The sequence below is a fragment of the Salmo trutta genome, chromosome 2 (assembly GCF_901001165.1).
Source record: "Salmo trutta chromosome 2, fSalTru1.1, whole genome shotgun sequence".
NCBI classification, from domain to species: Eukaryota; Metazoa; Chordata; class Actinopteri; order Salmoniformes; family Salmonidae; genus Salmo; species Salmo trutta.
The window spans coordinates 18,082,951-18,106,607 of record NC_042958.1 but is presented as its reverse complement, the minus strand read 5'-3'; the positions used below and the strand labels follow the sequence as shown (position 1 = coordinate 18,106,607).

Genomic DNA, 23,657 nt, shown 5'->3' with positions numbered 1-23,657 from the left:
AAAAGTAGAATAAAAACTGCTATTAAGTGTTAAACCCACTTTCATGTTGTGATTTAATAAATATACCCAACAAAAATAAACGTAACATGCAACAATTTCAAAGATACTGATTTACAGTTCATAGAAGGAAATCATTCAATTAAAATGAATTCATTAGGCCCTAATCTATGGATTTGACATGACTGGTCAGTGCCACAGCCATGGGTGGGCCACCCATTGGGGAGCCAGGCCCAGCCAATCAGAATTGAGTTTTTCCACACAAAAGGGCTTTATTAGACAGAAATACTATTGAAAACCCAGTCAGACAGATGTGGAGGTCCTGGGCTGGCATGGTTACACGTGGCCTGCGGTTGTGAGGCCAGGTGGATGTATGGCCAAATTCTCAAAAATTACATTGGTAGAGAAATTAACATTCAGTTATCTGGCAACAGCTCTGTTGGACATTTCTGCAGTCAGCATGCCAATTGCACACTCCCTCAAAACTTGAGACATCTGTGTCATTGCGTTGTGTGACAAAACAGCACATTTTAGAGTGGCCTTTTATTTTTCCCAGCACAAGGCGCACCTGTGTAACGATCATGCAGTTTAATCAGCTTCTTGATATGCAACACCTTCAGGTGGATATAGTATCCTGGCAAAGGAGAAATGCTCACAGGGATGTGGGTGGGGTTATATCCTGCCTGTTTGGCCCTGTCCGGGGGTATCATCGGATGGGGCCACAGTGTCTTCTGATCCCTCCTGTCTCAGCCTCCAGTATTTATGCTGCAGTAGTTTATGTGTCGGGGGGCTAGGGTCAGTCTGTTACATCTGGAGTATTCTCTTGTCTTATCCGGTGTCCTGTGTGAATGTAAATATGCTCTCTCTAATTCTCTCTTTCTTTCTTTCTTTCTCTCGGAGGACCTGAGCCCTAGGACTACCTGGCATGATGACTCCTTGCTGTCCCCAGTCCACCTGGCCATGCTGCTGCTCCAGTTTCAACTGTTCTGCCTGCGGCTACGGAACCCTGACCTGTTCACCGGACGTGCTTGTTGCACCCTCGACAATTACTATGATTATTATTATTTGACCATGCTGGTCATTTACGAACATTTTAACATCTTGACCATGTTCTGTTATAATATCCACCCGGCACAGCCAGAAGAGGACTGGCCACCCCTCATAGCCTGGTTCCTCTCTAGGTTTCTTCCTAGGTTTTTGGCCTTTCTCAGGAGTTTTTCCTAGGGAGTTTTTCCCAGCCACCGTGCTTCTTTCACATGCATTGCTTGCTGTTTGGGGTTTTAGGCTGGGTTTCTGTACAGCACTTTGAGATTTCAGCTGATGTACGAAGGGCTATATAAATAAATTTGATTTGATATGTACAATTTGTGCACAAAATTGAGAAATAAGCTTTTTGTGCGCATGGAACATTTCTGGGATCTTTTATTTCAGCTCATGAAGCATGAGACCAACACTTTAAATGTTGTGTTTATATTTTTGTTCAGTATAAATAAATAAATAAATAAATATATATATAAAATGGTAATGCCACTATATGCACACACACACAATAGGGAATGGTGGTTTAAGTGTTGAGCCTACTTAAGGTCTGTTCTAGGAGTCTGAGGCTGGTGTGTAGTGATTTCTGAAGCGGCGTTTATGGAAATGGTTCCTGCAATGATGATGAGACCTAGTGAAAATGATCAGTCTGTCATTATACATACACAACTACAGTGAAGGATGGAGAACACACAGCGGATATTCCCTAATATACTAATTTAAGAGGCCCTTAGACACACTACACACACTCCTACTGTCACACACACATCTCTAAGCCACCAAGCAGCTAATTGAAAAGGCTAGTTCATACAAACATGTATCAACATACATTACCAAGGAGATTTTCATTTAGTTATTTCACTTTTATTTAAGCTTCAGTATCAAATGTTGTACAAAGCACTTTCTGTATCTAAACAGAAGATTATGAATCTAAAAAAAAAGACAACATTCAGAATGAGAAATAGTGGAAAATTATACACATTAAAAAGCCAATTTTCATAGCAACAGAAAAGGAAAGTGTGAAGGAGGCCATTCCAATGACATCACTTAAACAGAGGAAGGTTGGAGAGCGACATCACCTGTTCAATACGGACATTAAAGAACACAACTCCTGCCCTCCCTCACCTCATCTATTTCACCACCCACCCTCTCTCTCTGTCCATCTCTCACACACACACACACACACACACACACACACACACACACACACACACACACACACACACACACACACACACAATGAATGGGGGTAATTTTAACAAGTGTCCAATCGCGGCAGGAGTCCAGTATACTCACTGGCCAGGGCTTGTATCATTGGCTAATTCCGTGTGTGTGAGAGAGAGAGACTGTGTGTGTGTGGTGAGAAGTCATCTTCCCCCCTCACCCAGCCATCCTCTGGTGTCTCGTTTAGCTGATTGTCACCCACCACCACCACCACCTCCCCCCCAAAAAAGTGTGACTAGGTCACAGAGTGTGTTTGACAGTGTGTGGGGGGAATAGAGGGTCTTTAGCCCCATCTCAGCAGCCAATCATAATGGGTTGATAAGAGACAGATGTGCTGATATGAGAGCAAGGGTCACACCGACTGGCTGTAATCTTTCACACACACCTCACTATGTAAATCAATACCTAATTTCATACAAAGACCCTATACACTCTGTAATCCTAATCTCACTCAAATGTAGTAAAATTATCATACATACAAAGAAAAAGCATCAAGAGCCAAAGGTCAATGCAACTTCAAACACACAAGCAACATGTACAAGCATTACCAGAATAATTCTATGCCTTAACACTCATGCAACATGAGGACTGACAGTCACCAAGAAATATGTTGTCAAAGAAAACCAGTTTCTTTTCGGTAAACCAAGTCACATCCATAATGATACAGTCACATCCAGAGGAGGTGGGGGCCTTCACTGCCCAAACGTGCATGCTTATAGGACTCCACAGCTGTAAGTCATTAAATCCCCACTGGCCAATAACTGTGAAGGAGGAGTTGACGCAGGATTTACTTGAGGGAAGTGAATGCTTGGAAGAGTTTGGAGAGGTTAACCTCAGAGTAACCGCTGGCAAGGAGGGAGCGGTCTGGAACATCTTTTAACTTCCTGTAGACCTCCATCTCTGTCTTCCATAATTTCTTAACCCTTACTGGAGAGGAGGATGAGAAAGAGAGAAGAGAGGTGGAGAGAGGGAAAGAGGGGGAGAAGATAAATAATTGAAGAACATGGTCAGTCTAAGACAGCGTTCAGAAGCACAAGAGTGTAAAATGTTGCACTGTATGACAATATTCTCTCTGGTAGAAATACAGGCTTTGGGATTTATATCACGCTTAACTGGAAAGTTGAGGGATCTATAGCGGAGCAGTGATACTATCACTTCAAGTTGGGCTATGGGGTCGACACACATTTTGTGTCAGATGGAATTTCATGACTTTTCCATGACTTAACTACATTTCCATGACCAACAATTGGCGGCGTCTATGTACATATAAAAAAAGTAAGCATAATGTGGTATCGACACTGAGGCTGCTCTCTGATCCCATGTACCATCTCCTGTCGTTGTGCAAGGCACTTAACCCCTGACAAAGTGGAATACCTGTTAGGCAACTGTATAAAACACATGCGGTCAACCCTCAGTCTGTAGACCTATTGGGTGTGCAGGCTCTTGATCAAGCCCTGCTCAAACACATCAGAGCCAGTTTATCAAAGTCTAGTTGAGCAGCTCATTTCTATAATGTGGTTTGTTAAAGGGGGACTGGAATAAAAGCCTGCACAAAGGTATTAGCTCTCCTGGAGAATGGTTGACCGCCCTTGATGTATAACATTGCAACCAAATACATTTGTCTTTGTAAATAATTTGCTTATTCAATATATCAAAAGATAGCCCCAAAAAATGGAGGAGACAGGTGGCAACGGGAGGTAGTAGGGAACTGGTCTATCTGCCCAATATAAATGATCAAAACTGGCGGAGGAATAAGAATAGCATAAATAGGAAAGTACGGCAGTTTAACTTGAGGACCAGGATGTTGACAGCTGTGCCATACAGGTAGCAAAATAGCTGGGAAGAGATTTTTGATGTACCGATTCCATGGTACAGTGTGTATGAGTTGATATATAAAACAACGCAAGATTCAAGACTTGGTGCTAAATCAGTTAAAATGATCGTATAGAATTCTTGCCACCAACAAAATGTTGAATATTTGGTGGCATACAATCGTCAGAGCTCTGCATATTTTGTTGTGAGGATACTGAATCAATAGACCATTTGTTCTGGTTTTACATTAGGTATCCTGTTTCTGGTCTCAGGTTCAGGAATGGCTGAAAAAGCATAATCTAAAATTGACCCTAGAAATAGCATTGTTGGGAGATCTGGAGAGACCTGGTCAGTCAGTTAATAACATACTAGTATTTATCTTCAACTCGCAATCTGTGGATTCTATTTGATTAGATAGATTCAAATTGTATGTTAAACATCACAGCAAAATTGAACTAAATCATGCATGTAGAAATCCAAAGAGAGTGGCCAGCAGAGATGGGTAGGATGGAAGCAGAGGGTTGGGATGTGGAATTGGAGACAATTGGGAGTGGAGTTGCTGGGCAGGGGACAGAATGACGGTCAAAGATAAGTTAAAATAAACAAAGCAAAAAATGGTGTTGGAATGACACTGAGGGGCAACGCTGTTACATACAATGCCTGTTTGCCTGAGGCTGATGCCGCGCAGGTGGTTGTACGCGCGTACACATGCATATACACACGCTCGGATTCAAAACACACACACCCACCCACCCACACGTAAATAGAGCCACACATGCACTCAAAGGTATTCGGTTGGCCTTGCTGTTTTTGTTGTCCTGGATTAATTTAGTTTGTGCATTGTTGTTTTCTGTTGTTTTTCTCTTTTGTACATTTCGTTGGTGCATTGGGGGATGATGGCTAGGGGATTTGGGGGTGGGGAATGGAGGGAGAGGTATTTTATTATTTATTTTCTTGGATGGTTAAGGGGCAGCTCTCTGGGAATTGTGGGGGGATCTTGGAGGGTTGGTGGCCTGGCAGTTGGGAGCTTGGGCCGGTGGCCAATAGGATGCTGGTTTGGGTCCCAGTTTTGACTTGGTGGGAGACCTGTGGATGTGCTCTTGGGCAGGATGTTGACCCTCGTTGCTTCTGTGGGACACTCTGGATGGGAGTCTGTAAGATGACTGAATGTAATGGAAACGTTGAGCGGCTTCTACGCAGGTAGATTGTATGTTTTAATATTCAATAAAATAATATAGCAAAAGATCAAATGGTTATGGTAGGCTAAACATCTTTGTATTCCATTGAAGCAAACCCACAATTGTACCTTTTCTAGTTTAGCTCTATCTATCGAAGCTACCTTAGAAGTGTTTACTCTGCAGGCTGACTAGCATCTATTGAGTTACAAAGTCCCATACATGTGGATGCTCAAATCAACTGTAAGGACCTACAAAAGCTTTGAAGCAACATAATCCAAAATAAATTCTATATCAAATAATTGTTCCTAAATTTACTGTTTGCGATTCAGAGGGATGAGTATTACTTCTCTCCGCTCTGCTGACAAGTATTTTTCTCAGCTTCTTAAAAAATATATATATACGGTGACTTTTTCCACATTTTGTTACATCACAGCCTTATTCTAAAATGAATTCAATACATTTTCATCAATCTACACACAATATCCCATACTGGCAAAGCGAAAACAGGTTTTTAGAATTTTTTGCAAACGTATAAAAAATTAAACAGAAACACCTTATTTACATAAGTACTCAGACCCTTTGCTATGAGACTCGAAACTGAGTTCAGGTGCATCCTGTTTCCATTTATCATCCTTGAGATGTTTCTACAACTTGGAGTCCACCTATGGTAAATTCAATTGATTGGACATGATTTGGAAAGGCACACAGCTGTCAATGTAAAGGTCCTACAGTTGACAGTGAATGTCAGGGCAAAAACCAAGCCATGAGGTCGAAGGAATTGTCCGTAGAGCTCCGAGACAGAATTGTGTCGAGGCACAGATCTGGGGAAGGGAATCAAAACATCTTTGCAGCATTGAAGGTCCAAGCACACGGGTCTACATCATTCTTAAATGGAAGAAGTTTGGAACCACCAAGACTCTTCCTAGAGCTGGCCGCCCGGCCAAACTGAGCAATCGTGGGGGAGAAGGGCCTTGGTCAGGGAGGTGACCAAGAACCCGATGGTCACTCTGACAGAGCTCCAGAGTTCCTCTGTGGAGATGGGAGAACCTTCCAGAAGGACACCCATCTCTGCAGCACTCCACCAATCAGGCCTTTACAGTAGAGTGGCCAGACGGAAGTCTCTCCTCAGTAAAAGTCACATGACAGTACGCTTGGAGTTTGCCAAAAGGAACCAAAAAGCACAGACCATGAGAAAGAATATCATGTCTGACGAAACCATGATTGAACGGTTAGGCCTGAATGCCAAGCGTCACGTCTGGAAGAAACCTGTCACCATCACTACGGTGAAGCATGGTAGTGGCAGCATCATGCTGTGGGGATGTTTATAAGCGTCATGGACTGGAAGACTAGTTAGGATCGAGGGAAACATGAACGGAGCAAAGTACGGAGAGATCCTTGATGAAAACCTGCTCAGGACCTCAGACTGGGGCGAAGGTTCACCTTCCTGGGGGTCTCCCGAGTTGCGTAGTGGTCTAAGGCACTGCATCGCCGTGCCAGCTGTGCCACTAGAGATTCTGGGTTAGAGTCCAGGCTTTGTCGCAGCCGGCTATGACCAGAAGACCCATGGGGCGGCGCACAATTGGCCCAGCGTCGTCCGGGTTAGGAGAGGGTTTGGTCGGCAGGGATGTCCTTGTCCCATCGCACACTAGCGACTACTGCGGCGGGCCGGGCGCAGTGCATGCTTACGCGGTCGCCAGGTGCACAGTGTTTCCTCTGACACATTGGTGCGGCTGGCTTCCGGGTTAAGTGGGCATTGTGTCAAGAAGCATTGTGGCTTGGTTGGGTTGTGTTTCGGAGGACGCAAGGCTCTCGACCTTCGCCTCTCCCGAGACTGCACGGGAGTTGCAGCGATGATACAAAACTAACTACCAATTGGATACCACGAAATTGGGGGGGGGGGGGGTAAAATAAATAAATGGTTCATATCCAACAGGACAACGACTCTAAGCACACAGCCAATAAAACGCAGGAGTGGCTTCGGGACAAGTCTCTCAATGTCCTTGAGTGGCCCAACCAGAGCCCGGACGACACGATCGAACATCTCCTGAAAATAGCCTTGAAAAGTCGAGGGGTCTGAATATTTTCAGAATACACTGTATGCATGTACAGTTGAAGTCGGAAGTTTACATACACCTTAGCCAATTACATTTAAACTCAGTTTTTCACAATTCCTGACATTTAATCCTAGTAAAAATGCCCTGTTTTAGGTCAGTTAGGATCACCACTTTATTTGAAGAATGTGAAATGTCAGAATAATAGTAGAGAGAATGATTTACTTCAGCTTTTATTTCTTTCATCACATTCCCAGTGGGTCAGAAGTTTACATACACTCAATTAGTATTTGATAGCATTGCCTTTAAATTGTTTAACTTGGGTCAAACGTTTCGGGTTGCCTTCCACAAGCTTCCCACAATAAGTTGGGTGAATTTGGGCCCATTCCTCCTGACAGAGCTGGTGTAACTGAGTCAGGTTTGTAGGACTCCTTGCTCGCACACGCTTTTTAAGTTCTGCCCACACATTTTCTATGGGATTGAGGTCAGGGCTTTGTGATGGCCACTCCAATACCTTGACTTTGTTGTCCTTAAGCCATTTTGCCACAACTTTGTAAGTATGCTTGGGGTCATTGTCCATTTGGAAGACCCATTTGCGACCAAGCTTTAACTTCCTGACTGATGTCTTGAGATGTTGCTTCAATATATCCACATCATTTTCCAACCTCATGATGCCATCTATTTTGTGAAGTCCCTCCTGCAGCAAAGCACCCCCAAAACATGATGCTGCTACCCCTGTGCGTCATGGTTGGGATGGTGTTCTTCGGCTTGCAAGCCTCCCCCCTTTTCCCTCCAAAACATAACCATGGTCATTATGGCCAAACAGTCTATTTTTTTCCCCATCAGAACAGAGGACATTTCTCCAAAAAGTATGATCTTTGTCCCCATGTGCAGTTGCAAACCGTAGTCTGGCTTTTTTATGGCGGTTTTGGAGCAGTGGCTTCTTCCTTGCTGAGTGGCCTTTCAGGTTATGTTGATATAGGACTCGTTTTACTGTGGATATAGATACTTTTGTACCCGTTTCCTCCAGCATCTTCACAAGGTCCTTTGCTGTTGTTCTGGGATTGATTTGCACTTTTCGCACCAAAGTACGTTCATCTCTAGGAGACAGAACTCGTCTCCTTCCTGAGCGGTGTGACAGCTGTGTGGTCCGATGGTGTTTATACTTGCGTACTATTGTTTAAACAGATGAACGTGATACCTTCAGGCATTTGGAAATTGCTCCCAAGGATGAACCAGACTTGTGGAGGTCTACATTTTTCTTTGAAGGTAGGCCATAAAATACAACCACCTTCACACCTCCAATTGACCCAAATTATGTCAATTAGCCTATCAGAAGCTTCTAAATCCATGACATTTTCTGGAATTTTCCAAGCAGTTTAAAAGGCACAGTCAACTTAGTGTATGTAAACGTCTGACCCACTGGAATTGTTAACTACCTCATGAAGCTGGTTGAGAGAATGCCAAGGGTGTGCAAAGCTGTCATCAAGGCAAAGGGTTGCTACTTTAAAGAATCTCAAATATAAAATATATTTTGATTTGTTAAACACGTTTTTGGTTAGTACATGATTCCATGTGTCATTTCATAGTTTTGATGTCTTCACTATTATTCTACAATGTATAAAATAGCAAAAATAAAGAAAAACCCTTGAATGAGTAGGTGTGTCCAAACTCTTGACTGGTACTGTACGCATGCATGCATGTATGTATGTATATCCCCCCAGATTTATCAGCACCCCTACTTCCTGTAGCTATGGACCAGGCCTACCTGCCCGACTGTCTCTCATCGCTCTTTGAGCAACGGGCCCACTAGTCTCGCACACAGAGGTGATGCTCGCAAACACAGATGCACTAAAGTGTCATTCCGATATTGGCTGGTATGTTGAGAAAGGCCCGAGGGGGTGTGGTATATGGTGCCTGGATACAGCCCTTAGCCGTGGTACATTGGCCATATACCTCACACACCCCAGAGGTGCCTGATTGCTATCATAAACTGGATACCAATGTAATTAGAACAGTATTTTTTATACCTATGGTATAGGGTCTGACACAGCACCGTTTTCAGCCAATCAGCATTCAGGGCTCGAATCACCCAGTTCAACATTAAGCATTAAGGCCTGGGGGGGTGTGGTATACAGCCAATATAACATGGCTAAGGGGTGTTAGTATGCACAACACCACAAACCCGAGGTGCCTTATTGCTATTATGAACTGGTTAAAAACATAATTAGGACAGTAAAAATAAATGTTGTGTCATACCTGTGGTATACAACCCAGTTTATAATCTCCAATTAAGCCTTTCTTTCTACCCCTTTCATACAAAACATATACAGTATATATTCTAAATACGCACATATTAATCCCTCTATCCGATTCTACTCTCCTCTACTACACTCCTATTACCCATCCTCCTCTGTCATCCCTTCTTTCTCTCTCTCGTTTTCTTCTCTGTGTGGTACATTAGTGGGTGTTGTATAAATACACAGGGACAGGCTGCCCAGAGGGAACAAAGGTTAAACACACACACACACACACACACACACACACACACACACACACACACACACACACACACACACACACACACGGCATGTGCAGGAACTGAGAAGGGAACAGATGGAAAAAGAATGATGTGCTCGCTTCCTCGCTTACACACACAGGTTCGTGAGGCTGACCCAGCCACCACAAGCAACCATTACTAGATAATCCTCACCTCAGCAGAAGGAGAAAGTGAGACAAAGGGAGGGAGGAAAAATGGCAGGAAGGGGGAGAGAAGAGGGAGAGAGGAGGGGGGACTATTTATCTGAGGAATAGAGCGAGAGGAGGGGGAGACTATTTATCTGAGGAATAGAGCGAGAGGAGGGGGAGTCTATTTACCTGAGGAATAGAGCGAGAGGAGGGGGAGACTATTTATCTGAGGAATAGAGCGAGAGGAGGGGGAGTCTATTTACCTGAGGAATAGAGCGAGAGGAGGGGGAGACTATTTATCTGAGGAATAGAGCGAGAGGAGGGGGGAGACTATTTATCTGAGGAATAGAGCGAGAGAGGGGGGAGACTATTTATCTGAGGAATAGAGCGAGAGGAGGGGGAGTCTATTTGAGGAAGAGAGCGAGAGGAGGGGGAGACTATTTATCTGAGGAAGAGAGCGAGAGGAGGGGGAGACTATTTATCTGAGGAAGAGAGCGAGAGGAGGGGGAGACTATTTATCTGAGGAAGAGAGCGAGAGGAGGGAGAGTCTATTTATCTGAGGAATAGAGCGAGAGGAGGGGGAGTCTATTTATCTGAGGAATAGAGCAAGAGGAGGGGGGAGACTATTTATCTGAGGAATAGAGCGAGAGGAGGGGGAGACTATTTATCTGAGGAATAGAGCGAGAGGAGGGGGATACTATTTATCTGAGGAAGAGAGCGAGAGGAAGGGGAGACTATTTATCTGAGGAATAGAGCGAGAGGAGGGGGAGACTATTTATCTGAGGAATAGAGCGAGAGGAGGGGGAGTCTATTTATCTGAGGAATAGAGCGAGAGGAGGGGGGAGACTATCTGAGGAATAGAGCGAGAGGAGGGGGGAGACTATTTATCTGAGGAATAGAGCGAGAGGAGGGGGAGTCTATTTATCTGAGGAATAGAGCGAGAGGAGGGGGGAGACTATTTATCTGAGGAATAGAGCGAGAGGAGGGGGGAGACTATTTATCTGAGGAATAGAGCGAGAGGGGGGAGAAGAAAGAAGATGATGCATGATCAAGCGAACGCAATCATGTCATCATTTCTGAAAGGTAGGAGAAAATAATTCTTTTTTTCTCTAGTCTTCCTCCTGCTTTTCTTCATTCTTTCTCTTTTCCCCCTCAATCACTGTGTGTGGAATGGATAAAAGAATGATTTAAGAGTCAGAGTGAGAAAGAGAGGGAAGGAGGGAGGGAGAGAAAGATAGAGCCCAGTTCTCAGTAGGGGTTGCAGTTCAAATAAATGGCCTCCCTTTAAAAGAGCGAGTGAAAGGAGAAAAATAAAAAAGATAGGAGGGAGAGAAAGGGAGGAATGAGGAGAAGAAGAGAGACAAAGCAAAAGGAGAAACAGAATGAAAGAAAAGGAACAGGAGAAAAGACTACAGAAAAAGGCATGACGAAGAGAAGGAGACACCACGCACACAAGGCCGGGCCTGTCTGCAGTGTATCAGGGCTGTGCGGTGCGCCACTCTATCTAGGTATACAATAACAAGGGTATAATTAAGTGTGCATGATGAAGTTAATGGAGATGGGCCAAAGCGATCCTGGCACCAACACTAACGTGATGAAAAATAATGGAGCCGGGCCATAGCGTTTGCTAACGCTAACATGAATATTCTATTAGCGCATGGCTGTTAGCAGCTAGCGTAGCGGGCAACTGGGACAGGAGTTAATTTAATCACCCGTCGGAGCATGGTGGAGCACAGTTAGGACGGGGAAACTTCTTTGTGTGAGGGTAATTGCACAGAAAGAATAATTGATTTGACAATCGCACCCACGGATTTACCATCCTTATATGGACTGGTAGGGAGGGAGGGTTAAGAGAGGAGGGAGAGAGATCAGGAGAGAAGACAGAGAGTGGCAGAGGAAGAGAGGAGAGAGGGGGGGCAGGAGAGAGAGGAGGGAGAAAAAGAGTGAAATGAGGGGGGAAAGGTACAGTGCTGTGAAGTGGGGCAGAGGAGCTCTGTGTGTGATTGAGGCATCAGGAGAGGAGAATTTATATCTGATCAATGCAGAGAAATTCAATTATGGTTCACACACACACACAATCATATTCTGTACACCACAGACAGACAGCGAGACAGAGGAGGAAAGAGAGAGGGAGTGAAGGAGGGAGGAGAGAAAGCTGAAGCGTGCCAGTAAATGCTGTGGAAGTCATTGATATGAGATGATTAATTATTGCCAAGAATGAGATTGTTTTATCATGGGGGAATACTGCTGGTAGCTAGGTGTGTGAACGTCTGTGTATTCTATTAGAGATATCCTGCCGGGGAGGAAATTACCTCCATGTTTAACTCAGTCACAGCAATCGGGCACAATAATGTAGGGTATATGTAGATCAGACAGATGGACAGACACCTTCTGTCTCCTCTCGGGTAACAGAAGAGTAGTTGCTGCAGCAAACACAAGCCATATAGGCCTATCGAGGTAAAGATTGAAGGAATATCAGTGAAAGCGGAAACACTATTTGGATAGTCCATTTCAACTAACTACCTACTAACCGTAACCCTTACCCTAATCACAAGTTTAGCAAGCATTTGCTTATCAACAGATAGATTCTCTGCAGATGTTCATACTACCAAATAAAGTGTGCCCGTGAAAGCAAAAGGTTAAGGAAACTAAACTAGGTTAAAGGTGTGGTAACCCAGCAGGTAAGGAGTGTGTAGGGCCACTGTTGTCTGGCCCTGTAATCCTAGCAAAGCTTCCCCAGGGAGTGTAATACAGTAATATGTGGTATTACTGCCCCGGGACCAGAGGATAACACACACAACATGTACTTTACAGCTGCACGGGTCTGTGTGTGTGGGTGTGCGTGTCGTCCCAGTCAGTCCACTAATCCAGTCACACCTAGAGTTATCCCAGTCTGAGCGAAGCCAGGGTGTGTGTTGTGAGGGTGAGTGAGACTTGTCATATACAGTTGTGTGTTTAGGCCTGGGAGATGAAATACACATTTCTGAATAGTTTCAACATGGTGTGTTGTTGAAAACTATACAATAAATGTGTAGCCCTTTACACTTGTACCCGTATAAGGGTTGAAGATAGCAGACTTGGACACTGGTAAGTGCTTAAACTGTAACAGAAACATGTTATACATGACGTCAGAGCTCAGGCTCTGTGCTTCACAGCGCTGTATGGGTTTTGACTGACAGCCGTTCTGAACTTGAGTACCGCGCCCGACTAGAAGTCTCCCCCCATCCCTGCTGGTAATTGGGTAACTTTTGCAACTCTTTTGCTGTCTGAGTGAGGGAAATTCTGTATACCATGAGGACTCAATGTATTTTGAAAGATGAGACATTGAGGATTCTATAATAAATACTGCTTTGATGAAATACAAGCAAGCCAAATACCCGTGAGTCCAAATGTGCACTTCACATTTCCGTATCATAAGACTCATGTAATATACAGTGTCAACATTTCTGATCACTATGTTTGATGTACAGTTACAAGATGACATGGTGTCATATCCTGGGTTGTCCTGAACAGAATGAGCCTGTTTGTTGTATTGTGAAGAAAGTTTGCCACGGACCACACATCAGAACGCACTCATGACTCCTTTCTATGCGCACCAGAATTATGATCGGCTTCTCTGAATTGCCTTGTGAAGCCTAACACTGTAAGATCGTATCTTATAATTTAGCTAGTCATGTTGGCAATAGAACAAGCATTCAAATTATGCCCACCTGACCCAGATTGCCATTTATAATGGGACATTTTTGGATTGCGCAAACAGTAAGTGTGTGATGGCGGGGAAGCAGTGCTGTGTTCCAAACAAAACAACTACAAGTGTGCTTGCTTTAGTTCCTCAATGGCACAACTAGGAGAGCTCAAAAAAAGCACTGTATAGTTGAAGACACTTCTTTTAGTCATAAAAGTGCATTGAAATGACTTAGGAACTGTGCACACTTTGGAGAGGTTTGTGGCTACTTGGAAACACCAGTTAGACCTCTCACTCAAGCCCTTGTAATTATTTTGTATTATGTTGCACCTACCCAACATTCTTATCATGTTACTGAATGTATCCAGAATATTGCGTTAACAAATGCAGTGAAAGTACAGTAAATGTAAAATGCACATAAAATCAAAACAGTGTAATGGTTAGATTCAGTCATGTGTTAGGTGAACTGTTGTGTACCTCACCTTTAGTCTAATCATTTCCCCATAATCTCCCAGTTCCTTTTAATTGCTACCATCGTTATGCATTCCATATTTCTTCTGTAAGAAACATTTCAATTTAGCCCTATCCATATAGGCCAATTCCCACGATCGTAAAGGGTTAAACGGTTATTTCTAAAGTTGACCAAACAAAGAACCTGACAAGGCCAGACGCAAAAGAAGTAAATAATGAAAAGCAAGTAAAGAAAGCAAGGCAGAAAAGGGGCGGGAAAGAAAGGATTGGCGTTGATTTCTCACATCAAAGAAAGAGGGGGAAAAACACAAAAGAAAAGAGGCTATAATCATGTTAGCCCTCCTCGCCGCCTCCACCTCTCCTCCATCCCCATTCCTGCGCCATCCGTCTCCAGAGTGGTCATCTATTGATTACAACTTATATTTACCTCCGCTGCCTTGCTCTTTCGCTCCCTCTCTCCGGCCCTCGCTTTCACACATGCGTCTACACACACACACACGTCCAGACACACGCACTTACACATACATACATACATAAATATTTAATCAAATAAATAAATCTATTCGCAGAGCGACCCTTTCTAATCAAGTGACATCAATCAGAGGACTGTGGGTAAGGGGCCAACGGAGCGAGCCCAGAGCGTGGTGTGTCGCGGCTAAATGGGTCCGGGAGGAAATATACGCTCCATGTCCTATTAAGGCAGAAGGGCTATCCTTTCATCCGCTTGCCTATTACTCCCCCTATCATTTCCCCAAATCTAAAACCTGTTTTCAATCAACACTGGCAACAGAGTGGCTGTCGGAGAAAAGGAAGAGAGCGGGAAAGAGAGAGCGATGGAGAGCTCTTTCCCTCTTTCTCTCCGTGATTGGAGCATTTTGCATTCTGTGTGTGTATGATTGTGTGAGATTCTCTCTGTGTGTGTGTGTGAGATTGAATCCGTCTACAAAATTAGGGCTGTCGACTCGAGGAGCTGAGCGTCCTTAACCCAACCCCCTCATAGCCCACGCCCATCCACCAACGCATGGGTGTGTGTCTACTAGTGATGCGTTGGTCAGCTGTTTGTTCATCCACACCCGACTGACTATGTGATAGCTGAAATCTGAGGCCCAAATCCGAACCTAACACGCAAATATAGAAAATGTGATGTACAGTCAGAGGTGGAGCAATTTTTTGACAGGCCTGTGTTTCTGCTTATAATTTCAACATTTTGGTTGTCTATAATTAGATACATGCAGCTTATGTTCAGTCATTACTTGTTGCCTTCGAATACTAAATAAACCCTCGCTCACCAGAATAATGCCATAAATCAATAGAATTAATGCTTCTAGTTGACATTGGTAAAGTTCTTTCTTCACTGCTTCACTCGGACAGAAAAGACGTCTAGGGACCGGGGCGAAAATGCAATAAAAAATTAAACGGAAATGATTTTATGTTCAAAATTTCCAAATGACATACGTTTGACCGGTTTTAAGGAAATTAAAAGCTGTGAAAACTACCTAAAATGTTTTGGCTTGGATGCATATTTTATGATGCTGATAAAGATAGAACCTTTACAGACAGTCCCTAACCCCGCATTCATTCTCTCAAGATGCTGAAAGAAAGAAATCATTCTGCAGGAATAAATGTTATATTAGGCTATGTGAGAGGTTATAGACCTAGTCAGTGTCCAGATTTCAGGCGACTGTTCCATTTAACCATCTGAATATTAGCCTACAGTTCCCTGTACATGCCATGTTAAAGTCCCCGTCGTGTGACTTGAATTTGTATAGCGCCTCACAATCATCACATATAACATAGCCGGCACCGCTATTATCCTCTTTTACCACTTCACCAAATCTTTCCCAAACATTAAACTACTGTTCTGGCCCTCCTATTTATTTTCAACTGTCCATTTTGCAGCTTTCCTCTTATTAAATTAAACTCCGATAGTCTTTTCTGCCTCAGTGGATCAACGTTAACTTTCTCTGTTCCCAAAGCATTTGGCAATTGGTGTGTATTTGGCGAGCGTACAGTTAGGCCCTAAAGCGTAGGCTTCGGCTACGCACTAACGTCAAATAACAATAATAAACATTTTTAATGTAGCCTATAGATTATATATATGGATTTTTTCTGCATTGTTTTCTCTATTCCACCCACTGTTCATCCACACAATATTTAATGTTCCTAAACCTGCCCGCCAGGCGGATGTAACAGTGGGAACTGTGGGTTATGAGTCAACCCGCGTATCACTAGTGTCTACATGTGAGTGTGACAGTCACTACAATATAACTGTATGTGCGTCTTAATACATAGGCCTCTGTAAGATGTATGTACAGTAAGTGGGTGTCAATTGTAATATTGATTGAATGCTAGTGTGTGCATAGTTTTACTTCTCTCGTCGCTCTGTAGTACTTTGGTGACAGCATACTCCCAGTCGAAGATGAACCTGTAGTAGCACAGCTGGGTGTACAGGGCTTTCTCAGAGTACTGTGGAGAGAAAACACACATTACTACACACTCAACAACAGGTACTGTAGCAGTCAAACTTGTAGTTTGTCAAATGAGAGAGAGAGAGAAAAAAATAAAACTGTTCCAAGCCCCTTAATCCAACCCCAGTGTTACTAACACCCAAGGTGCTCTGATAATATACAGGCAACTGCCAAAATAATGGAAATGCTAGTAAATTAGGGATATGAAGTGTTTTGAAAGCAGGTGCTTCCACACGTGTGGTTCCTGAGTTAAGCTATTAACAGCCCATCATGCTTAGGGTCATGTATAAAAGTGCTGGGCAGGTCATTATTTTGGCAACCATAGCTATGCCCCCATAGGATGACAATACCCCCATCCGCAGGGCACAAGTGGTCACTGAATGGTTTGATGAGCATGAAAACGATGTAAACCATATGCCATGGCCATCTCAGTCACCAGAACTCAACCCAATTGAACACTTATGGGAGATATACTGTCTCCTCCTCCACCTCTTTCACTTTCCTCCCACATTCTCGGACAATGCTCTCACATCCCTGATCCTCCTATTTCCATCTCTCATCTATTTCCATCTCGCCATCCTCCTCTCAGGGAGCATGACCAATAAAGCCGTAGTTTGGTTTGTTAATTTCAGCAACAATTAGCTCTAGTCACACGCCTCAGAGAGAGAGAGGCTGAGATAATGAGGTAGTGGGTGAGAGAGAGAGAGGGAGGTAGAGAGGGAAATGAGGGAGAGGAGAGAGAAGAGAGAGGGAAAGAGATCTGATCATGTGTAAATCACCTGGCTGATAGTTTGTTGTGATAAGGTTTTTGAGAGAGAGGAGAGGCAGCTGAACAACAGCCTCCGTCAATGTGATTAGACATTTTTCTGCATGAGGCCATTATGACAACGCTAATTACACTGACTGTTACATTCAACTACAGGACACGCCCATAACTAGCATCAGGGGTATGTAGTATGTTAGTATTATGATGCATGTATGACAGTGTTAGCATCCGTAATGCCTGTGTCCACGTATGGATTGTGTTTTCAATGTCTATGAATGAGTGTGTGTAGTGTTTAACAAGTGTGTGTGTGTGTGTGTGTGTGTGTGTGTGTATGTACACACACTACCATTCAAAGGTTTGGGGTCACTTAGACATTTCCTTGTATAAATATATTTAAAAAAAAGCACATTTCTTGTCCATTAAAATAACATCAAATTGATCAGAAATACAGTGTAGACATTGTTAATGTTGTAAATGACTACTGTAGCTGGAAACGGCAGATTTTTTATAGAATATCTACATAGGTGTACAGAGGCCCATTATCAGCAACCATCACTCCTGTGTTCCAATGGCACGTTGTGTTAGCTAATCCAAATTTATCATTTTAAAAAGGCTAATTGATCATGAGAAAACCCTTTTGCAATTATGTTAGCAGAGCTGAAAACTGTAGTTCTGATTAAAGAAGCAATAAAACTGGCCTTTAGACTAGTTGAGTATCTGGAGCATCAGCTTTTGTGGGTTCGATTACAGGCTCAAAATGGCCAGAAACAAAGAACTTTCTTCTGAAACGCGTCAGTCTATTCTTGTTCTGAGAAATGAAGTCTATTCCATGTGACAAATTTCCAAGAAACTGAAGATCTCGTACAACGCTGTGTGCGACTCAATTCACAGAACAGCGCAAATTGGCACTAACCAGAATAGAAAGAGTGGGAGGCCCCGGTGCACAACTGAGCAAGAGGAAAAGTATATTAGAGTGTCTAGTTTGAGAAACTGACGCCTCACAAGTCCTCAACTGGCAGATTCATTAAATAGTACCTGCAAAACACCAGTCTCAGTGAAGAGGCGACTCCGGGGATGCTGGCCTTCTAGGCAGAGTTCCTCTGTCCAGTGTGTGTTCTTTTGCCCATCTTAATCTTTTATTTTATTTGCCAGTGTGAGATATGGCTTTTTCTTTGCAACTCTGCCTAGAAGGCCAGCATCCCGGAGTCGCCTCTTCACTGTTGACGTTGAGACTGGTGTTTTGTGGGTACTATTAAATGAAACTTCCAGATGAGGACTTGTGAGGCGTCTGTTTTAGAGGTCGACCGATTAATCAGTGCCAATTTCAAGTTTTCATAACAATCGGTAATCGGCATTTTTGGACACCGATTGTGGTCGATTACATTGCACTCCACGAAGAGACTGCGTGGCAGGCTGACTACCTGTTACGCGAGTGCAGCAAAAGGCCAAGATAAGTTGCTAGCTAGCATTAAACTTCTTACAAAAAACAATCAATCTTAACATAATCACTAGTTAACTACACCTGGTTAATGATATTACTAGTTTATCTAGCTTGTCTTGCATTGCATATAATCAATGCGGTGCCTGTTCATTTCTCATCGAATCACAGCCTACTTTGCCAAACGGGTGATGATTTAACAAGCGCATTCGCGAAAAAAGCACTGTCGTTGCACCAATGTGTACCTAACCATAAACACCAACGCCTTTCTTTAAAATCAATACAAAAGTATATATTTTTAAACCTGCATATTTAGTTAATATTGCCTGCTAACATGAATTTCTTATAACTAGGGAAATTGTGTCACTTTTCTTGCAAGCAGAGTCAGGGTATATGCAGCAGTTTGGGCCGCCTGGCTTGTTGCGAACTGTGTGAAGACCATTTCTTCCTAAGACCGTAATTAATTTGCCAGAATTGTACATAATGACGACATAACATTGAAGGTTGTGCAATGTAACAGTAATATTTACACTTAAGGATGCCACCTGTTAGATAAAATACGTAACGGTTCCGTATTTCACTGAAAGAATAAATGTTTTGTTTTCGAAATTATAGTTTCCGGATTTGACCCTATTAATGACCTAAGGCTCGTATTTCTGTGTTTTATTATGTTATAATTAAGTCTATGATTTGATATTTGATAGAGCAGTCTGACTGAGCAGTGGTAGGCAGCAGAATGCTCGTGAGCATTCATTCAAACAGCACTTTCCTGCATTTGCCAGCAGCGCTTCGCTGTGCTTCAAGCATTGAGCTGTTTATGACTTCAAGCCTATCAACTCCCGAGATTAGGCTGGTGTAATGTGAAATGGCTAGCTAGTTAGCGGGGTGCGCACTAATAGCGTTTCAATCGGTGACGCTCTGAGACCTTGAAGTAGTTTTTCCCCTTGCTCTGCAAGGGCCGCGGTTTTTGTGGAGCGATGGATAACGATGATTCGAGGGTGGCGGTGGTCGATGTGTCCCTGGTTCGAGCCCAGGTAGGGGCGAGGAGAGGGACGGAAGGTATACTGTTACACTGGAAATACTATAGTGCCTATAAGAACATCCAATAGTCAAAGGTATATGAAATACAAATGTTATAGAGAGAAATAGTCCTATAATAACTACAACCTAAAACTTCTTACCTGGGAATATTGAAGACTGATGTTAAAAGGAACCACCAGCTTTCATATGTTCTCATGTTCTGAGCAAGGAACTTAAACGTTATCTTTTTTACATGGCACATATTGCACTTCTACTTTCTTCTCCAACACTTTGTTTTTGCAATATTTAAACCAAATTGAACAGGTTTCATTATTCATTTGAGGCTAAATTGATTTTATTGATGTATTAAGTTAAAATTAGTGTTCATTCAGTATTGTTGTAATTGTCATTATTACAAATAAATAAATATAAAAATCGGCCGATTAATCGGTATCGGCTTTTTTGGTCCTCCAATAATCGGTAACGGTGTTGAAAAATTATAATCGGTCGACCCCTAGTCTGTTTCTCAAACTAGACACAATGTACTTGTCCTCTTGCTCAATTGTGCACCGGGGCCTCCCACTCCTCTTTCTATTCTGGTTAGAGCCAGTTTGCGCTGTTCTGTGAAGGGAGTCGCACACAGCGTTGTACGAGATCATCAGTTTCTTGGCAATTTCTCGCATGGAATAGCCATCATCTCTCAGAACAAGAATAGACTGATGAGTTTCAGAAGAAAGTGCTTTGTTTCTTGCCATTTTGAGTCTGTAATCAAACCCATAAACGCCGATGCTCTCGATTCTCAACTAGTCTAAAGAAGGAGAGTTTTATTGCATCTTTAATTATAACTATTTTTCAGCTGTGCTACCATAATTGCAAAAGGGTTTTCTAATGATCAATTAGCCTTTTAAAATTATAAACTTGGATTAGCTAACACAACGTGCCATTGGAACACAGGAGTGATGGTTGCTGATAATGGGCTTCTATACGCCTATATAGACAATCCATTAAAAATCTGCCGTTTCCAGCTACAATAGTCATTTACAACATTAACAATGTCTACACTGTATTTCTGATCAATTTGATGCTATTTTAAACAGAGAAATTTAGATTTTCTTTCAAAAACAAGGACATTTCTAAGTGACCCCAAACTTTTGTACAATTGAAGTCGGAGGTTTACATACACTTAGGTTGGAGTCATTAAAACTAGTTTTTCAACCACTCCACAAATTTCTTGTTAACAAACTATAGTTTTGGCAAGTCAGTTAGGACAAGTAATTTTTCTAACAATTGTTTACAGACAGATTATTTCACTTATAATTCACTGTATCACAATACCAGTGGGTCAAAAGTTTACATACACTAAGTTGACTGTGCCTTTAAACAGCTTGGAAAATTCCAGAAAATGACGTATTGGCTTTAGAAGCTTCTGATAGGCTAATTGACATTATTTTAGTCAATTGGAGTTGTGGATGCATGTACCTGTGGATGCATTTCAAGGCCTACCTTCAAACTCAGTGCCTCTTTGCTTGACATCATTGGAAAATGAAAAGAAATCAGCCAAGACCCCAGAAAAAAAATGTGTAGACCTCCACAAGTCTAGTTCATCTTTGGGAGCAATTTCCAAACGCCTGAAGATACCATGTTCATCTGTACAAACAATAGTATGCAAGTATAAACACCATGGGACCATGCAGCCGTCATACCGCTCAGGAAGGAGATGCGTTCTGTCTCCTAGAGATGAACGTACTTTGGTGCAAAAAGTGCAAATCAATCCCAGAACAGCAGCAAAGGACCTTGTGAAGATGCTGGAGGAAACAGGTACAAAAGTATCTATATCCACAGTAAAACGAGTCCTATATCGACATAACCTGAAAGGCCGCTCAACAAAGGAAGAAGCCACTGCTCCAAAACCGCCATACAATGCCAGACTACGGTTTGCAACTGCACATGGGGACAAAGATCAAACTTTTTGGACAAATGTTCTCTGGTCTGATGAAACAAAAAATAGAACTGTTTGGCCATAATGACCATCATTATGTTTGGAGAAAAAGGGGGAGGATTGCAAGCCGAAGAACACCATCCCAACCGTGAAGCACGGGGGTGGCAGCATCATGTTGTGGGGGTGCTTTGCTGCAGGACGGACTGGTGCACTTCACAAAATAGATGGCATCATGAGGGAGGGAAATGATGTGGATATATTGAAGCAACATCAAGACATCAGTCAGGAATTTAAAGCTTGGTCGCAAATGGGTCTTCCAAATGGACAATGACCCCAAGCAGACTTTCAAAGTTGTAAAGAGGCCTACAAGGAGGCCTACAAACCTGACTCAGTTACACCAGCTCTGTCAGGAGGAATGGGCCAAAATTCACCCAATTTATTGTGGGAAGCTTGTGGAAGGCAACCCGAAACGTTTGACCCAAGTTAAACAATTTAAAGGCAATGCTACCAAATACTAATTGAGTGTATGTAAACTTCTGACCCACTGGGAATGTGAAGAAAGAAATAAAAGCTTAAGTAAATCATTCTCTCTACTATTAATCTGACATTTCACATTCTTCAAATAAAGTGGTGATCTAACTGACCTAAAACAGGGCATTTTTACTAGGATTAAATGTCAGGAATTGTGAAAAACTGAGTTTAAATGTATTTGGATAAGATGTATGTAAACTTCCGACTTCAACTGTATGTATGTATGTATGTATGTATGTATGTATGTATGTATGTACGTACGTACGTATGAATGTATGAATGAATGTATGTACGTATGAATGAATGTACGTACGTATGAATGAATGTACGTACGTACGAATGAACGAATGAACGTATGAATGAATGTATGTACGTATGAATGAATGTATGTACGTATGAATGAATGTATGTACGTATGTATGTATGTAATGGTCATCTATGGCCATGCGAGACACACAGCTGTTGACCCACGATGCACTGCCTGGTGAATAACTAACCATGAATCCCATAATGGATCCTTGGTTACCGTTGCCAACACAGAGCTGAGCACACACACTTCCCCTCTCACACAAACTAGCCATACACACAAAGTCGCACCGGACTTGACTGACAGGTGTCGAAGAGGCGTGGCTAAAGGTGTTACAGGTCGTTATTGAATTTAGAGCACACACAACCACACACGCACAAACGCCTCGTCATTCGGCTCAGTGCTTTGTTCTTGTACTGACACCATTTCAATTTGCACCACAAATCTGCTGCATTTTCAGCCTGGCTGCCCAAAGAGCAAACCAGCTGTGAAATTGCCTCTCTAGGGAGCGAACAACCCCCCCCCCCCCTCCACACACAACCTCGCTAACTACCCCCCTCACTCAATCTGCACACACACCCATATAGTAGGTGCACTTCCCTTTCTCATGCAAGTGAACCTGTAAAGTATGGGCTGAGAGGGAGAGAAACAAGGGGAGAGAGAGAGAGAACAGGGGGAGAAACAATTGTGGGAGAGCAAAGAGGGGGAGTGAAGAGTGAAAGAGGATGAAAGGGAGAGAAAAAGGGGGAGATAGCATACAAAATGGGACTAAATAGCTAAACCACAGCCAACAGTCTAAAACAGACCAAAAAAGCCCACACAAACTGAACACGGTAAAATAACCCCCCCCCCCCCCAACTACAATTAGTATTCTATTCAGACAGGTACTGAGAGGTCAATGACTACATGGATAACTGCATGCTACATGACAAAATAAGTGTGTAACTGTGACAGTCTCCTGCTCAGTATGAGATTCATACAGTAAATATGGCACAGTCAGCCATCACTAGTACTAATCCATAAACACTGGAGCTACATCTAAAA

General features: G+C 42.9%; 1 protein-coding gene across 1 annotated transcript in view; it reads right to left on the bottom strand.

Annotated features, from left to right (window-relative positions):
- Positions 1–1,877: 1,877 nt before the first annotated feature.
- pola1 (polymerase (DNA directed), alpha 1) overlaps positions 1,878–23,657 on the bottom strand; it is an 84,768-nt gene continuing 62,988 nt past the window's right edge. Inside the window, exons 36-37 of the mRNA XM_029697295.1 lie at positions 16,514–16,610; positions 1,878–3,186 (exon numbers count right to left, since the gene is read on the bottom strand). Coding sequence (XP_029553155.1) covers positions 3,047–3,186; positions 16,514–16,610 — 237 coding nt within the window. The 3' untranslated portion in view covers positions 1,878–3,046. The remainder of the gene's footprint in view (positions 3,187–16,513; positions 16,611–23,657) is intronic.